Source organism: Falco naumanni, chromosome 10 (assembly GCF_017639655.2).
Source record: "Falco naumanni isolate bFalNau1 chromosome 10, bFalNau1.pat, whole genome shotgun sequence".
Taxonomy (NCBI): domain Eukaryota; kingdom Metazoa; phylum Chordata; class Aves; order Falconiformes; family Falconidae; genus Falco; species Falco naumanni.
This window is the reverse complement of record NC_054063.1, coordinates 4245751-4263517: the sequence shown is the minus strand read 5'-3', so window position 1 is coordinate 4263517 and position 17767 is coordinate 4245751. Positions and strand designations below refer to the sequence as shown.

The 17767-nt window shown below is 42.9% G+C and overlaps 1 protein-coding gene across 1 annotated transcript in view; it reads left to right on the top strand.

Annotated features, from left to right (window-relative positions):
* The first annotated feature begins 397 nt into the window (after positions 1 to 397).
* KMT5B (lysine methyltransferase 5B) overlaps positions 398 to 17767 on the top strand; it is a 30463-nt gene continuing 13093 nt past the window's right edge. Inside the window, exons 1-3 of the mRNA XM_040608456.1 lie at positions 398 to 1042; positions 8775 to 9017; positions 9831 to 9978. Of these exons, the coding sequence (XP_040464390.1) occupies positions 8858 to 9017; positions 9831 to 9978 (308 nt within the window). The 5' untranslated portion in view covers positions 398 to 1042; positions 8775 to 8857. The remainder of the gene's footprint in view (positions 1043 to 8774; positions 9018 to 9830; positions 9979 to 17767) is intronic.

Here is a 17767-nt window from a genome sequence, read left to right as displayed (position 1 = left end):
CACAAACCCCGGAGTCAGAGCGAAAGAAGCACCTAAAGCCCCCTCCGACCACCCGGGGCCACTAAAGCAGCCGTTCACCACTCGCCCCCGCGGCGGGGAGTCCCCCGTATTTAAAGGGCAGCTCCGGGCGGAGGGATCCCACCGCCGCGTGAGGCGGACCGGCACTTCTTCCCCGCACACACGGCCCGAGCCGCGGGTGGACCGGATCTTGTTTTCTCTCAGCGAAATCCCTCCGCCGCGGCGCAGCGCCGCGCTGAGCTGTCATGGGAGCGGCAGGCCGCGCCGTCCCTCCTGCGCGGCCGGGGCGCGGGGGCTGGCGGGCGGCCGGGCTGTCTCTGTTGCCGCCGGAGTGAGGGGGTGGCGGGAGGGAGCGGGAGCAGCGGAGGTTGCGGGAGGGGGGCGGGCTGTGTTTTCTTTCCAGCGCTGTATCCCTCCGCGGCGGCGGGCGTGAGGCCGTGCTTGCCGCCGTGTCCCTCCGCCGCCGGCAGCGCAGGGGCAGGCGGTGTCTCCCCAGACGGGGCGAGGAGGTCGCGGCACCGGCAGAAAGAAGAAGAAACTTAGGAGCGCGGTGGCCTGCCCGCCTCGGCAGCCCGGCGGAAAGAGGGCTCCCCGCAGAGAAGAAAGAAAGAGGAGGAACCGGCGGCGACAGCGGCCCGTCCTCGCGGCCGCCCTGCGGGGTCTCTGCGAGGGAGCCCAGGGGACTCTTTCTCGCGGGGCTCGGCGGAGGGATCTCTACGCGCTTCGCTCCGTCGCCTCCCCCCTGCACCGCTCGCTGCTCGGCGCCGCCATCTTGGATTTTAATCCGCCATTTTTTTCCTCCCCCCACTCGGAATTATTTTTTATCACTATCGCCGCTTTTTTTTTTTTTTCTCCCCTTCCTTCGTTTTCCTCCCCCGCCGCCCTTCCCTCGCTCAGCCTTCGCTTCGCCCCCTCCCCACCTTCCTCCCCTTTTTCCCCCTCGCTCCTTCCCCTTTGATGATTCATTTTCCCCCAGCGCCGGCTGGGGCAGCGCCGAGGGACCCAGCGCGGGGGCAGCGGGGAGGTGAGTCCGTGTCTTTGGGGGGGGGTGGGGGCCCTGCGAGCGGGGCAGGCGCCAGGCCCGGCCTGTCAGCGGGCGGTGCAGCGGGGGGCGCCCCGCGGCGGGGCCGGGGGCTCCGGGGGGCCGTCAGGCGGCGTGCCCGCTGCGCTGCCCCCGCCGCGGCCCGGCTGGGGCGGTGAGGGGGGGCGCGCACCGCGCAGGGCCCCGCCGCCGGGGGTAGGGGGAGGGCGGGCTGGTCGCCGCGCTGACAGCCGGGCCCGGCGCTGCGGGCCCCGCGGGCACGGGGGTGTCGGCAGGCGGGGCCGGGGGCGGCGGGGGGCCCTAGGGGGCAGCAGGGGGCCGGGGAGGGCCCGGCCCGGCCCCGCCGCGCTCCCTGCGGGTGGGCTCAGCCCCGGGGGCGAGCGGGGACCTGGCAGGGCCGGCAGTCGGCGGCGGTTCGTGCGGTCCCGCTGCGGCACTGCCGGGCCCGGCGACACGGCTCCCGCCTCGGGGCCAGCCCCAGCAGCAGCTCCGAGCCCGGCTGTGCCGCTCGCTTGGCATTACGGGCTGTTTGAGCCACCGTTCCGCGCTCGGAGCCTGCTGCAATTAACGCCTGACATCCTGGAGTGTTTCGTGATTTTTATTTTTATTGGTTTTTTATCGCGGAATACATGCTTTTAAGGAAGGGGGGGAAAGCACAATCTTCGTCCGGCATCTGTATCTGAAACTTAAAAGTCATTTGGTCTTCCACACGCTGCTCGCTGAAAAAGTGAAGCAGCGGGTGGCAGAGAGAGTCCGAGGTGTTTTGTCGAGTTGTGTCGCAGGCTGTGTGAGGATCTGAAGTCTGTAACTTGGTGTAGTTGTCTGGCGGGTTGAACTCAGCGCAGGGTGACACATATGAGGCGGCGATTTGATCGAAGTGTTTAATAGCGTAACTACGAATACATAGTGGGAGGTTTTAATCAATGAGGCTAAAATGTGTCAGAGTAAGTTGAGACAGTCATGCCCTGTTTCTGCCGTCTTGGCACTGTAGCTGTGCGTGCATCCTCTTCTGCTTTCACTAAAGATGATCTTTTGTCTTGAATTCTTCAAGCCTTCTTCCTTGCAACTGAGGCTGTGTGAGGAAATTAAGATTTATTTGATTGAAAAACGGGGTTTGTTTACCCTGCTATTCTGTTATTAGAGCCAGACACGTACAAACATCTCTGCTTTATACCCATTTGAGTTTGCAAACTGGAAAGTAAGCCTTATTTAAAGTAATTACTTAGTGCATTGCGTATTAAATGAATAAGTGGGATGATTAAATTAATAAGTGGGATGATGTATCCTTGTATACTTGGTAACAGGACTGACAAGGCTCTTGAATACTTGTTTTGCTCTGCTAGCACTATCCTACTGCAGGACTACAATTCCCAGTATCCTTTTCACTTCAAACAGCGTTGTGCTTTAATGCAACATGCCCAAATTAACATAGTAAGTGTAAGGTATGTTACTTCTGGGCCAAACAGTGAATCCATAGCTGTGGTTTGAGAACGCAGAGCATTTAGGAGCAGTCCTAGCTTAAGTGCTCCTGACCTTGTCCCCCCACCCTCCGGCAGCATCCTCTTGTATACTGTGGTTCAGGCCAGGGAGGTTCGGACTTTTCTGGTGACTCCCCTGACGGTCACCACTTGCCTCCCCAGTGGTTTTGCTGGCACAGAGGGAGGATGGTGTGGAAGCAGGCACATACAGGCAGGGAGGCAGCAGGGCTGCTTTTGAGGTTATGCTGGTTTGAAGCCTTCGTTGAACTATGGTGTGGTTTGTGCCAGCCATGGTGGGGCTCCCCTGAGCTGCTAGGTTCGGCTGAACCGGTGTAAGTCACATAGCTAAACTCTTCAAACAGCTGATGCTTTTTCTTCCCCTCTGAAAGGTTCTGCTGCTGCTCCTCCGGTACTGCATCCTCTCTTGCTCTAGTGCCCATTGGATCCTTTGCTAAACCCACTCAGCACATTAAACCAGCAGAAAAGTACCCGCTGACCCCCCTGTTGGGGTAGTGGGTTAAACTGAGTTATGGAGAGCTCCGCTGAGCTCCAGAACTGGTGGAAATGTTTGTGTGAATTGGCAGAAACAGCAAGCTTTTGGACTGGTCTGTGAAAACCTGCTGAACGCTGGAGTTGCTGCAGTGAGCTGGGGGGGAATCATGCAGCCTTTAGGGTGCTTTGCTCAGCCCGTTATTTGGTTTCACCCTGAGCCAGCACCTAGTGGGGGGGGGTGGGGAGGGAGAGGAGAAGGGGCAGGAGCTGCTGAAGCATTTCTCTGTGCATTCCCTCTCTGCTGCTCGTTCGTACTAGCACCTATTGCTTCTGTGCCTGCATTGTACTTGGATTAGCATCCTGATTGACACACAGAAATCACGTGGCAGCGAAGGGACTGGCACAAGGGAAAGTGGCAGTGTACAGACTGAGCTATGGGTGCGGGGCTGAATCCTGGGTTTGGCTCCGGTTTGAATCCACATGTGCTCTCACAAACCCCCATCCTGGGGCTGGAGTTCTGCAACAGTTTGAACTGACACGAGCTGGTAATTTTGACACAGCCTTACAGCCTCCCACGTGCTGCTGTTAACCCCTGTCCAATTCTTCACCGAGCTTATTCTGAGAACTAAGCAGCTGAAAAGAAACATCCAAAAAACATTTTTTCCCCCTTGTTTTTCTGGTGGTTTAATTTACTGAACCAGCTTATCCCAGGGGCAAAGAAAGTCAAAAGTGGGTATGAAATCAGGTGGCTGAAATAAGCATCTGCAGGGGTGGGACTGAAGTAGCATTTCCTAGGTAGCTTTTGTCCTGTTGAGGAATCACACCCTCAGCTCCAGAATCTTTGAAGTCCTGTGGGACTGCCTGGCCTGTCTTTGAGGTACAGCTTTGACTACATGGATTATGGGGAAGTAAACTCCCAAATACCTTTTCTTTTTTTTTTTTTTTTTCTTTTGGTCACCTCCTGTGGTTGCAAAGACCTCTGTTCCATGCCTGGTTTTGCTGTGTTTTAGTATCATCGATAATAATTTGTAGTGTAACATACAACGTTAGGTTTCTGTTTGAAGTGACACTGTACCTTGGCTTCACACCCTCTGTGAGCCAGGAGCATCCTATGCCTCCCTTTCCTCTCTGGCTTAATGGCACTTGTCTGAGCTGTCAAAAGCAGTAACTGAAATAAGATTTGAGGCTGTTGAATAACTCCTTAAAGCTGCGCAATTTTTCATTTCACTTTGACTTTGTTCAGAGTCTTTTGTGGTCTTAGAAACTTAAAACATTTTTGGGGGGTGTGTGGATTTTTTTTTTTCTTCCTTACCTGGATGCAGTGGCTAGAGGAAATAGTCTACAGCCTAGTGATTCTATAGAAAACCTGGTTGCATAATTCTGCTCTGCTTCCCAAATTCCAAGGTCTGTTGCTTTTTTTAGAACTATCAATAATGAAACTTATATCTTTTAATATCACTGATTTCTCCAGAAAAGCTGAGGCTGTGGTCATTGGGTCTTTTTTTTTTTGTGTGTCCTGTATTTGCCTTAGGCCATTGTCTTGTTGAGGAAGACTTTTTGCAGCTATAGTTAATTTTAAAAGAAAGCACCAAAATAAACAAACAAAAAAACCCAAAACAAAACCCCAAAACTGGTTTAGATGTTTGAGTTCTTAAACAGAAATAAAAAAGAAACCCTATTTTAGAAGGAAGTCCTTTGGCTGCCTGTGTACTGGAGACCATAGGGAAGAGGAGGATGACCATGCCTGGGAGGAAACCTCCTGATCCTGATGTCTTTGCCTGTGGCCTGGAGAGGGATGAACAAAATCCACTGTCTCTATTTAGAAGCTGTCCTTGTCCTTTAAGTAATAAATATATACAAAAACTGTCTTATGGAAGACTAAAATAAATGATACTTGAATTTCTTATGGTTACTGATGTATGTGTTTCTGTGGCTTAGGGTTTTATTGATTTGATTTTGTTCAGCTTTTTTTTCCCCCCTCACAACAAAACTTTTCTGAATTGATAGATTTCAGAGATGAGAGCCTAAAACCTGGGAAGCTCAGACAGCTTTTGAGATCCATTTTAACCGCCATAGAATTTCTTTACTCAAATTCATAGGTATTTACTACACTTCCCAGTATAAAAGGACTGAAGCTTTCCATGTGTGATATAAATGTGAATGGTACTGTTTAATCAGTCTGGTAAACACATGGATAAGTCTGGCTTTGTGAGCGTATTACATGATGACCGCGTTAATGATGTTTGTGCTTCTGAATGTTACAGAAATGCAAATAATGCTCACAATAAATTTAGAACCAGGTAAATGAAACTTGAGTTTTCATTTTTGAGGGCACTTCTGCAATGAAATGTTAAACTCTTCAGTGAGAGGTGCCAAATGTGATTGAGCTACTTTTTGACATTTGAGGAAACGTGCCTGTAAAACTACCATAATAGAATTATAAAAGGCAGTATAGTTATAACGAGTAGTAGTGTAATTAATAAAGGGTTAAAAAAGCAATGTGGATATTTGCATTGAAATAAAAAAGGTCCCTTGGAAGCTGTAGTTGTGCTGGTAAACTTCACGGTATAGATATACCCAAAGTCATAAATGATCCATGGGTGATGCTACATTATATAATGGTGGAGCCCTTTAGCAGGAATTTCAAAGTATGTGGAGGTGGAATATGTTCCTTTTTTTTCTTGAATAGGAAAATGGTGTTCATCTGTTACTTGTCTCTCTCTGTTCCTAAAGGACTTGTCAGCATGAGGCTGATGTAGAAAGTGTTGAGAGCAAACCTCACCTGAAGATGTATTAAGGAACACGGGGTGATGAGTGGGGCACCTCTTGCTCTCTTTTAGGTTATCTGTTGGCACTAGGAACTGTGGTATTCACTGGGAAAGGAATCCTGTCTGCTGGTTCTGGCTTTTCACACTACCCCTTAAAAGCAGCGTTTGTCTATTGGGAGAAGGAGTAGAGGCTGAAGAAGCACAGTTGCGGTCTTCAAGTTTGTCATCTGGCTGGTATTAGAAAATAAAAGGCAGCAGTAGATGGAGACAAAGATTGTCTTGCTTGCTAGGCTCAAATAAATGGTTTTTCACAAGAATATTTGCTAGGCGAATGACTTGATTTTGCTTGGGAAGGACTTCTGTTGTCATCTATATCAAGGTACTTTGCAGCAAAAGTGAGTATTTTTCCTAACGAAGTATATACTAAGAGTATGGTTTGAGTGTTTTTCTGTGGCCACATTCCTCCTTACCTTTGCTATGATACTTCCCTTGTCGTTACTGTATTTGTTAGGGAGAAGTGTGTTAGCAGAGATAGTACTCACCCTTCCCCAACTGGACTGATGGAAGATCAGTTTCCTTCTTTGTTCAGAGTACGCCTTTTTCCAGCTGGAAGTGTAGCTACTGTACCTGTTAGTTGTCAGAAGTGCTGCTGTATTGGATGTTTTTCCTCCAGATCGTTGCATCCAATACAGTAATTGCCCATGGTCTGACTTCATGGTTGACTTTGTTTGCCTGTACTGCTCCCAAACTGCATGTGGCGCGCTGTGGAGTATAGTTGCATCCTGGCTTACAAAGAGACCGAGGCTGAATTTAGTGGAAGTCTTTGATGTAGTTTTCGTTTTAATGCTGTTTATTACCACTGTTACAAAAACAGGGAATAGAGTTTAATTAAAGTATGTAGAGCTGTAAAAGTAATTAAGCAGAAAGAGGGGAGACTGAATTTGTCATTAAGTGTTTATGTGGTAGTCAGTCAGTGGCAGATCTTCATGGGATAGCTGTGTTCTGAAAGAAGTTCAGGTGGGATGCTTAACAAGAAAGTTTTGGGGTTTTATTTGGGTTGTTTTGGGGTTTTTTCCTTTTTAAATGTATGTTATCAGGCAAGCTCTATGATGGACCAAAAAAAAAAAAAAAAAGCAAAACAGTTTAGTGTTGCCTAGTGCAGGTTTAGCTCCAAGATTTCCAGGGGTCGTTTTTAGAGGTACTATGTAAAAATCTGTGGTTCTGCTTATAGCTGAATGCAACGAATAGGGTTTTCCCAAGCAAATTTTCAGTCCCTGGTTTGTTTTCTGAAGGCTGTATCTAGTAACTTCCTAAAGAATTTTTTCATTATGCAGAGCAACTTTTGCATTCTGGTAGTCAAACTGGCTGGTTCCAGCTCAGTTAAAGATTGCTGGTCCAGCAAAATAGACATTTTAAACTGTTGTTTAATCTTGAGGTCAAAGCCAGTCACCACTTGGCACTGGCAGCAAGAAAATTCCTTGTCCACTAAAATTGTCTCAATTCTTTTTCTTTATATTGAGGCAGTAGCTGAGCCAGCTTTTCCTCAGTATGATTTGTTATATTTTTGTCAATAATCTTACTATCCTTCTTTGACAATTTGTAAAACTTTTTAAAACCTGCAGACTTCTGAATGATAGTTCTATGAAAATGTTTGAGCCAATGTATCTATTAAAGTCACTTACCTACTGTTTTTCTCTAATACCTCAATCTTCTGAATCTTTTAAAGTGACTTAGTTACTAATCGTCTGGCCATAAATATTTCTGTAGCTTTAAATTCCTCGGTTATGAAGTTGTCTAACAGAAATCAGTAGTTTGCTACTCTTAGCTGATTAAAAACGTAATTTCTACAAAAGACACTGTCAAAACTTTTGTTAGTTTGTTGCAAATTTCTTAGCAGATTGAAATGCCTGTTACGTGGTGTTATCTGCTGGGAGCAGAGCATGAATGTTCTTTTTTAAATTACAGTAAAAAGAAAAGGTATGCTTTGTTTCTTTATGAGGCAGCAGTAGGGAGGACGATTAATTAAAACCAAATAAATTAATTACTAATGCATAAATGTAGTTGTAAAATAGTTGTTTAAATCAGCATTGGATTTTTTCCTGCAAGTTATACAGAGTGAGACACAACTGTGTACAAAAGCATTAGTAACTTTCTTCTAATTATTTATGCAGAAGGCATTGAGGCTACAGACAAAAACTAGCATGTGCTTTGCTGGCCACTGTAAAATTTCAGCTCTGTTTGTGACCCCACTTACTACTGGCCCATTGAGCCAGGTGTGTTGTGACTGGCGCTTTTTTTTTGTTCCATGGAACAGTAAAAGTAGCCTGGGCCCTCTAGATCATCATTGAGGGTTTTTTGAACTCTGATTTTTCAGTAAAGGTTTAACATCTTTCCCCCACCCCCATTCCAAAAATGTTGTCATTTTTCTGGTTGCTTTTCTTTTTCCTATTGTTTCTTTAACTGTGTTCATCTTTAGTTCCTGGAGGATGTTTATATAAATGTCATTCTTCGCCATAGAGTTCCAAACAGGTTACAGGTTTCATTTATTAGGAAATAAAATTGTAATTGGGTGTGTTTGAAAATACTCAGTTTTTGGTGTAACATAACTGTGTGTCTGTTTATCCATGTGTATGTATGCCTATATAAATATATAGGTATAATGTCTGTATAGTCCAGCTCTTAAACTGCTATGGACAGCTCAATTCTATCAGCTTTAGAATTCTGTCTTTGCTTCCAGATGTGATTGTAAGTCATAGGACAATACTTCACCTGTGGATATCTGTACTTGCAGCAGTTCACTGTACTAGTGCTAATTAACTGCTTTTCTTTCTTTCTAATACAAATGCAGATCTCAGTCTTTCCCCCATCCCCTTTTTCTTTCTTTCTTTTTTTTTTTTTTCTTCTTTTTGTTAAAACTGTGTCTTGGAAACAGTTTCCCAGTAAGTTCTAATCATGTTTATGTTTTGCTTCTGGTAGGAATTGGAACTGAAATTATTCATCCACTTCTCCAAGCCTTTTGAAAAGTGACTAAATGCAACTGAGTCAGATTGTCTGTGGGAATGAAGTGGCTGGGAGAATCCAAGAACATGGTGGTGAATGGCAGGAGAAGTGGAAGCAAGTCGTCTAATGACCATGCACAGAATCAGACCAAACTGCAGCATGCTGGAAAGGAGAATCCGAAGACGGGCAAAAATGGAGTTGAGAGAAGGTCTAGCAGATGTATGTACATGTTTATGGGGCCTAGCGCTGTATGTCATTCACCTCATCAATTTGCAAGTCAGGCTTCAGTCTTGTCTTCATGAAGGAGGTCTGCATTCAGCATGTAGCTATCGTCAGAAGTATTAATCGTGTTTGTATTTGTTGGATGTGTTAACTCACTTCAGGTATATAGATCTCTTCAGATCAGTCCAAAAGTTAAGTGAAGAAAAACTGTATAAGTATAAAATACACGATTGGCATGAAGTGAGAACTAGTGTGATTGGAAGCGGATGATAATGTAATTTGAATTACTAGCCCAACTTTTAGTAGATGTGCATGTAGAAGTAAATCCCATTTTGAATGAAGTCACATATATTGATAGTCATTGTGAAATGGTTTTAAGGAAGGTGGATTTTTATTTTTACTGTTGGTCTGGGCTAAATATAAATTCACTTTAAGTCCTTTATTCAGATTCTGGGAAAAACAGGTTTGAAATTTTCACATTTATAGGTCAGAAACTTGAGAGGCAGGCATAACTGAACTGTGTAGTCTGGAAAGGTGCTTGTAGTGGGGGAGGGGAAGAGAGAAGGAAAGCAAAATTAATTAAGACACCCATAAAATACATTCTAAAATAGCTTTCTCCATTAGCTACTACAAAAATGAACAAAAGCAAGAGTGAAAAATTAACTGTGCTCTTGCTTCTTGAGATACCATATATCTCCCTTAAATATTGTATATTGTTTGTCTCCCAACCCGTGGCTGTCTGTCCATGAGCATAGCTGGACTTTGTAACATTCCTTAAACAATATCTAATATATGCTCTCTTGTTTGCAGGTAGCGGTGCTTCAGGATTTGAGGGTCAAAGTCGTTATGTGCCTTCCTCTGGAATGTCTGCCAAGGAACTGTGTGAAAACGATGACCTAGCAACTAGTTTGGTTCTTGATCCCTATTTAGGTTTTCAGACACACAAAATGAATACTAGGTAACTTGTCTTTATTTTTCTAGAAAAGATTTCATCTTCTTAGTTGATGTAAGCAGAGCAAAACTATGGAATTTCTTGCATGTTTGTGGAAGTCTGAATAAATAGCTATTTGTGAGTAGCTGCCGCCTTTAAAACGGAATTGCATGTGAAACTGGAACTCAGAGCTGTGTGGCAGCGTGCATTTGTAACGCTGTCATAGGTCTTTCTGTTAGCCCTCGTGTTTTTATGCTGTAGAACAGGTTGTTGGCAGACACTGTTTCCTAGCTTAAACAGTTAAGTTAATCATAAGTTTTAAACCCTTAGTCCTTTGAAATATTTCGAAGACAGAAATTAGTGTTTGGGGACTTTTCTGTTTATTTCATGTGCCTGGGTACTCCCCCCACCCCCCTTACTTGTAGGACATCACAAGAAAGGTGCAGCTCCTGAGCACTTCAGTGTTGGTGCCACTTGATTTTAAGTTCTTGCAGACTCATGCTAAAGGAATGATACTCAGACATGTCTGCATGTATAAGATAAATTAATGTGCACGCTGGGAACTTGCTTAAAAAAAGAATTGCATATACTTTTGCACTGTTATGCACTTGTCTGAATACTTATGGTCTAAATTCGGTGTGGCCGTGGGGTTTAGTTGTTGCATGCTTCTTCCTGTTTTATAGACATACTGCTGATTGTAAGTATAGTCTGTAGATCTCTATTAAGCTTTTGTTTGTGTACAAGATCTGCATTGCTAGCTTAATGGAGAAGCTGTATGTAAGTGGTAAGTTTCTAAGGACAGGAACGGTGTGCTTATTATTGTACAATAATAAGAGCTGGGGTTTCCAGGCCATACATCATGGGAAACAGGCTGCTCAACCCTTCAGACTGTTGCTGTGGCGGTTTTTAAAGAAGAACAGTTTACCTGCAGAGCATGGTCACATAACCAGAGTAGCACTTAGGTAGATTTTTGTATTTATGTATGTAAAAAGCAGATTGCCTCAAAAATGTCTGCTAGACTAATTGGTGGTGTCACGTAACGTAAATGGTTGCTGGTATAACCTGACAGCATGAGTTGCACATGAAATTGCAGCAGAGTGGTCCTAATCACTGTAAAGACTTGCTCCAAAGAGATTTTTTTTTCCACTGGAGACTGCAACATCTGTCTTTGAGGAATACTTGAGTTCTTCCTGTTGCGTCCATGCTATTGCATTGTGCAGTATTGCATTGTGCTATTGTGTTGTGCCTCTGTGCTCGCACATTGTGCCCAAAGCTGTGTCCAGGTAGATGTTCTTACAGTTCAGAGTGTCTTTGTATTTCCTGCAGTTAATCAAGCTAAATATATATGCTCAAAAGACTGTTGTTGTTGTTGTGTGAATGGTAGTCTGCAAGTTATGCACGGGTAGTTAATTTGTACGCTTTTTATTAAGGAAAAGATGTATTCATTGTTAAATAGTTGGAGAAGCTACTTTCATAAATGTTTTCTGCTGATATGTTTTGAACACCTAAAATACTACTTTAATTACTAATTTGAATCAAAAGACTACACAAAGGCTATCATCATGTATTTCTTCCTATCTCAGACTTGGAGAACAGTTACAGGCAGCCTTCAAGGACTGTAGTTAATAATCTTGGAGCACTATGGGAAATACTTAGGTGAGGCTTACAATTCCTACCAGAAACACGTCTTCTTGGCTCTTTCATAATGTCCTATTGAGAGAGTTTCTATTGTTGCAATGAGTGAAAATAAAGGCGTCAGCATAGTTCTTGTTTATCTTTTTGATACGGTGATGACATCTGCTTGTTACTGTACCTGTGACACTTAGGTCATCTTCATTCCATCTAGTAAACTGTAGTCTTTCTAGAGCTCCTGAGATATTGTTCTTGTATGGCTTTCAGGGAAGGTGGAGGGAAAGCAATACAAAAAGACTGGAGTGTTTACCAGATGCCAGCACAGTGACTGTAGTAGAAATTAAGGTTTACAGCTTATGTTTGGGCATTTTCTACTTCAGTGTGATGAGGTCGTATTAGTTACATAGTTTGTGTATTGAGGTGCACTTAAAATGAAACAGCCATGTACGATGGCAAGCAGCTATTTCCTGTTCCCTTCTGCCTGGTCTGAGGATGTGCTGTGAAAGGGACAGTGCCACCATTCTGCTTTTACGTGTTCCCAACAGCAGAGGTTTGTAGTTTTGCAACGAGCAGCCCTGCATAAGTTGATGACCACACTGAATTTGTACTTTAGCTTACTCCTGGAAGCCAAGTCTGTATTTTTGTACTTGTCTTCTATATAAGCACTTTCTGTATTTCATTTGTTCCTGTAGTTGAAGAATTTGTAAAGACCTTTTGTTTTGTCTAGAGTATATTGATTAGAGGAAAAAAACCCTCGTAACTTTCTAGTAAAATATCTAGATTATTGTTGGAATGTCTTTGTTTTCCATCTTCTTTATACTGAATTAGTGATCTTATGGTGGAATGGTGACGAGAACATGATTGTTATTTTTCTTTTTTCTTTTTTTTTTTTTTTTTTTTTCCTGGAGCCGTAGCTATAAAGTCCTGCAATTCCTGAATGCCCTCTGTCTTGGGAATTGGGCTGTTAGCTCTGTAAGCTGTCAAGTCAGTAGTGTCTGAAAGAGCTGAAGACTAGTTCTGGAAAGATTACAATTGGATTCCCCACTGAGTTTGTCCAGTGTTCCTCTGAAATACCTTCTTGTCACCAGGGATTTGATGGACAGCATAAAACGTAGCTCTGGAAACATTTTCAGTAGCTTTACCCAAAAGTAACATTTTCTTTTCATCATTTTGGATTTGCAAGAGAAAGCAGGTTGTCTTCAGAGCTTCTGGCCCTCTTTACAGGCCTTGTGGTCATTCTTTCATCAAATTGGTAGCTCTTATCTCGACAGAATAGCAGATTAGCAATTAATAATAAAAAAAACCCACACCCATATGTTAAGAAGCATAATCTTGTCAAGTATAGCTGCTCTAAGAGGTTTTGTTGCTTCTTGTACAAATCCTGTTATATCAGACCTTTTTTTTGTGACAAAGGCTATCCTGGCTGTAAGATTTACTTAGTCTTGCATGCTTGTCCTCTTTGTAAAAACAAAACTAATTTTGCAAGCTATACTTCCTGGGTTGAAGGTTGTCTAACACCAGATACTAAGACTGACACTTGTAAAAATCCAAGTGAATTTTTGTTTATCTTGCTGTCTTTTATTTTCAGATGCTTTTCCCCAGGCTGAGCACTGAATCTTGAAGTTGCGTGCCTCAGTGGCTAATCCAGTCTTTACTATCGTGCACACAAAGGTGTCAGCATTTAAATCTTAAGCCAGACTCCTGATCGTACTGCTGCTGTTACCAGTCACTGTTGTTTCCTGGTTCCCTAAAGCACAGACAGCATCATGCTAGGGAATCTGAGAGCAGTTCCAATGTCTTTTGAAATTTGCAAGGGATTTAGGAAGTCAAATGCATTGTCAGTTGGTTTAGGGGAATCTAGGGGTGTTTCCTAACTGTGTTGCTGCTTTCAGTGATGTTGCAAACAGGTGTGTGGTGCAGGTGGTTTTGTCTGGTAACACGAGACTAAAGGACTAATAAGCTTTAAGAATTTCTATGTTTTCCATAGCAAACATGAAGTGTTTGGGGATGATGTGTGGGGAAGCTGCTTTCTCTCAACACTGCACCAAGAACAGTTGCTGGCCTTGGTGTAAACTGTCAGTCATTCCTGAACTTGACCGAGTACATCAATTTTTGTCCCTTTAGAATCACTGTTGAGCAATAAAGACAAAAAAGGCAAAGTGGTTCCATATTACTTGTATTCGTGGGTCTGTGCTGAATCTCTTGTGTGCTCCTTAGCTCATTTCAATATAATAATTAAAGGGCTCGGTATTCGTCTTGAACTGTGGTGTTTGGAGGTAAAGCAAGTTATGTGGCTGTATACTTCAACTTAAGTGTTGTGGCATGATAGAGGTACTGGATTAGAGGTACATAGCTGTTACATGGCAACACCCTGTTTCGAAGTCAAGGTTTTACATTCTTCAGACCTCTGTGTTTGTATACTTTCCAAAATGATTTTGTTTGACTTTTGTGTAAAATCTGCTTGCTTTCTCCTTTTTTTTTCTTTTTTCTTTTTTTTTTCTTTTTTTCTGATAACTTAATTTGGTGAAGTCCTTTAACTTGCTCCTGGTTGTCTTCCTTCATTGTGTGTAATCACACACAGTGATTACATTGGAACTAACTGTTTTGCTGCTGCTGAATGTTTTGAATTTAAAAAAAAAAAAGAAAAAAAAATACACCAAACTGTGCCCCTCTCCTAACCAACACCCACCACCTTACTCTTACACAGTTTTTCTACTTTCACCTTTAATTTCAATAAATGGTGTTATAACTCCAAAGGATGGAGTGGCTTGCATCCTGTAGCCATGGTAACTGCTAAATTAAATTTACTACATGGAGTGTCAGAATAGGAATGAAGGAAAGTGTTGGGGCTTTTTTTGTGTCCCCCATATGTATTTTGAACCCATCCACCCTTATTTATTTGCTAACCATATTAAGGAGAATGAAATGACATGGTTATTAGAATTTTCTTTATGTCTGTTCTAGACTGTATTGGAGTTTTGACCACAGTTGTGTGTGTAGTTTCAGTTCAAGAAATTTAAGTAATGTGGATTACTTTCATCATTAAAAATGACGTTTTGAACTTTGGCCTTTAAAGAATGTGGGTTTTTTTCCAGATAACAACACTGGAGATTAAGCACAGAACAAGTTGATTTTTTAATATAACTAGATTCTAATTAAGATACTTGTACTACAAGGTTGGGCGGGGTGGGAAGCCAAAATGTATATCAACTAAATCAATTGTTTCCACTTATTATAAGAAGATTATTTTCAGCTTCTGTTGTGTCTTGAATGCTTAACAGCCTTGCAGTTTCAGCTTGTGTGCTGAATCTCTGGTATTAGATGAACAGTAACTTGCTGTCTTTCCATAGCCACTTAAATAAAAATACCCAGACAAAGTGCCTGTTGTTAAGAGGTTAATGGGATGCTATGTTTGATGAATTCACTTTTCTTGATGTTCCCTAGTCAGAAGTTAAGAGATTTAGAAGTATAACTCTTTTATCATGCACTGGTATGCTAGATGGAGTTCCGTACTGGATCTCTTGCAGGATCAATTTATCCTTTTTGTTCAAACTCACTGCTCTCAGTGACTAAGACTGAGCAAGGTACTGTGCTTCTGAACTTACCAGAAACTCTCCTTTAACTTCCTTTATAGGCAAGCATCTCACTGACCTTTGGCTTTATACCTTGGAGTTTCAAGATTCTTTAAGTATTTCCGAGGTAAGAGAAACTTGAGAGAGAGAGAGAGAGCTTTGCTTCCCCCAGCCATTTTCTTACGTCTTCCTTATTGAGACCACCTCAGTTTGCCCTTAACTACTGGGATAAGCTCATCTTCTAGCTGATTTTGAGATTGCAATAGCGGTAGCTTTTTTGGATCCTGTTGACTAGGGAAAAATAAGTATTTCCTAGGAAAGTGTGAAAAGTTTCTGTTCTGCAGCTTGTCAGGAAGAAGGGCTATTATTATTTCTTTAAAGATGCGGTGATAGCTGAGTTTTTCATTCTTGGCTTACTTCGAACAACAGACTGTTTTGCAGCAGACTCCGTGTGAGACCTGACCCCTAAAGCTGTTTGTAGGGTGGCTCAAGGGGTCTGTGCCTGTGAGCAGATTCAAATACCAGTGTGTCTTGTTCAGTTTCCGTGCTTGAATCTGATAAAGGTACTGTTCGTAGGAGCAAACCAGAAATCTGGGTAAACAATTCTGACTTTAGTCGTCTCTCTGTTTAGAGACGGGGTTGGCTGGTTTGTTTTGTTGGTTTTCTTGTGCTCTTTCCATCTCTCAATTTCTCTTCTTTGAACTGGGATCTTATTTCACTGACACTTAAAAGCCAGTTTCTTTGGCTCAGTTTATAGATATATACATTTAGCTGTGGGGTCTTTTCAGGCTGTCTTCATGGTGGTGCTCAAAAACAGTCATGTAGATTCTTCTAACAGATGCATAGATTTTTTTTTTTTTTGTTGTGTATAAATGAGGAGGCTGTGTAACACCAACATGATCATATTTAAGGTTGCTTCTCAAAAGTGATTGGCTTTTTGGTAGTTAGTGCTGGGAAAGACTAATGAATAAACTGCTATTTCATGATACTCCTGGGAGAAGTAAAGTGTCTTATCATCAGACCCTCAAATTCTTAAGGAACACTTGACTTCTAGACTTCCTTGGTATATTGGCTTCTTCAGTGTCTCAAATCAGAAGGTACCTTTTAAAGTATATATGGAGATACACCTGAGAAAGTAATGAAGATTTCACAGGAGTCTGGTGCAGTATTCTGGATTAGCTCTTAAACTTGATATGCTCTCAGTGCAGTTTGCACGTGCTGTTGAGGTGTAAGTAACTCGCAAACTCAGGCTCACGGTGCAAAGTGTTGTTCTGTTTCACTGGTTTGGGAACCCTTGAGGTGAAATGCTGTACATGATGTTGTTTTCCAGCATCTTTCCATGTACTGGTGGACACTTGCTTGTTTGGATTCCTGTTTGTCTTTTCTCATTGTCTCTGTCTCATCACCATGTAAAGAATACTGGTATAGCATTTTGATAGAGGTACTACAGGTGGTACTTAGTGCTAATTTTTGAACCCTTGAGTGCTGAGAGTTGTGTTCTTTGGAAAACCCAGTTCCTGTTTCAAGTTTCAGATGCCTGGCATACAGTGTAACGTTCGTCTGACCTTTTCGCATTTCGGGGGTTTTACAATCTCTTCACCCCCTTCCAGTTTCCAGCTGCCTTTTTGGCCTTTTCAAGACTTGGTTTACACTAACTATTCTGCTTGTCAAGAATGATGTTGCATGAGTTTCTAGTAAACATTTAAAGGAATTCCACCAGCAGTGTGGGATGCCTGAGACAAGAACCTGTAGAAACACCTACTGAATGGGATCAATGGAGGTACGCGAGTGACTTACAGGGTTGGGGCCAGGTTCTCAGCTACCCGAGGTGGCTACTCAGGTGGACATCCAGTCAGTGTCTGAGAGTAGTATGCTGTGAAAGACCAGAATAGCTTTGGGGCTATAAGAAGTGTATATAATTGCTAGGAAATGCAGGGTGTTGATTCTTTTTCTGTAGGTCTTGAGAGCCACTGTTTAAGCATAGCATTTGCTCTACATTTTTTTCCTCCTTTTTTTTCCTCCGCTGGTGGTTGAGTGGAGGTCCTGCTTTCTTTAGTTTAGACCAAGCTTCTTGATGATACACAAGTATGCCTATGTCTGTCTGCACTTCTGTTGCCTGTCTCAGGTGCTAATGCAATTTTGAATGTGATGAGTTTTCCACCTATCTTTGCTCCTGCGGGTCACTTAGCTAAAAAGATGGTGCATTTCAACATATACATAGAATGTAAGGGAGAGGGCAATTGTTCATTTAGCCCAGCAAGAGCAGAAATAGCTGAAGATCAATTTCTGTTGTAAAACCTGTGGCTTTTCCTCCTGTTTTGTTTGTGGATAAAGACGTAACAAAATGTTGGCCTGTCATGTTGGTACATATTGGTGTGCTTTGTACTTCTCATGATGTAAGTACAATTGAGTGTTGAGAAAACTGTTTCTGATGAAAACTGAAAACGAGAGCAAGTCCTGTTCTGAAACTAGTCAGGTTCAGTTCAGGCTGTATCATTTTAAATTCCCTTAATATCTGAGGAAGCTCTGTGAGTTACGACTGTCAGATCTGGGAAAAGTCTTCCTGCTTTGGGGAGAACCGGGAGACACACTTCTTATAGCTGACTGGCAAG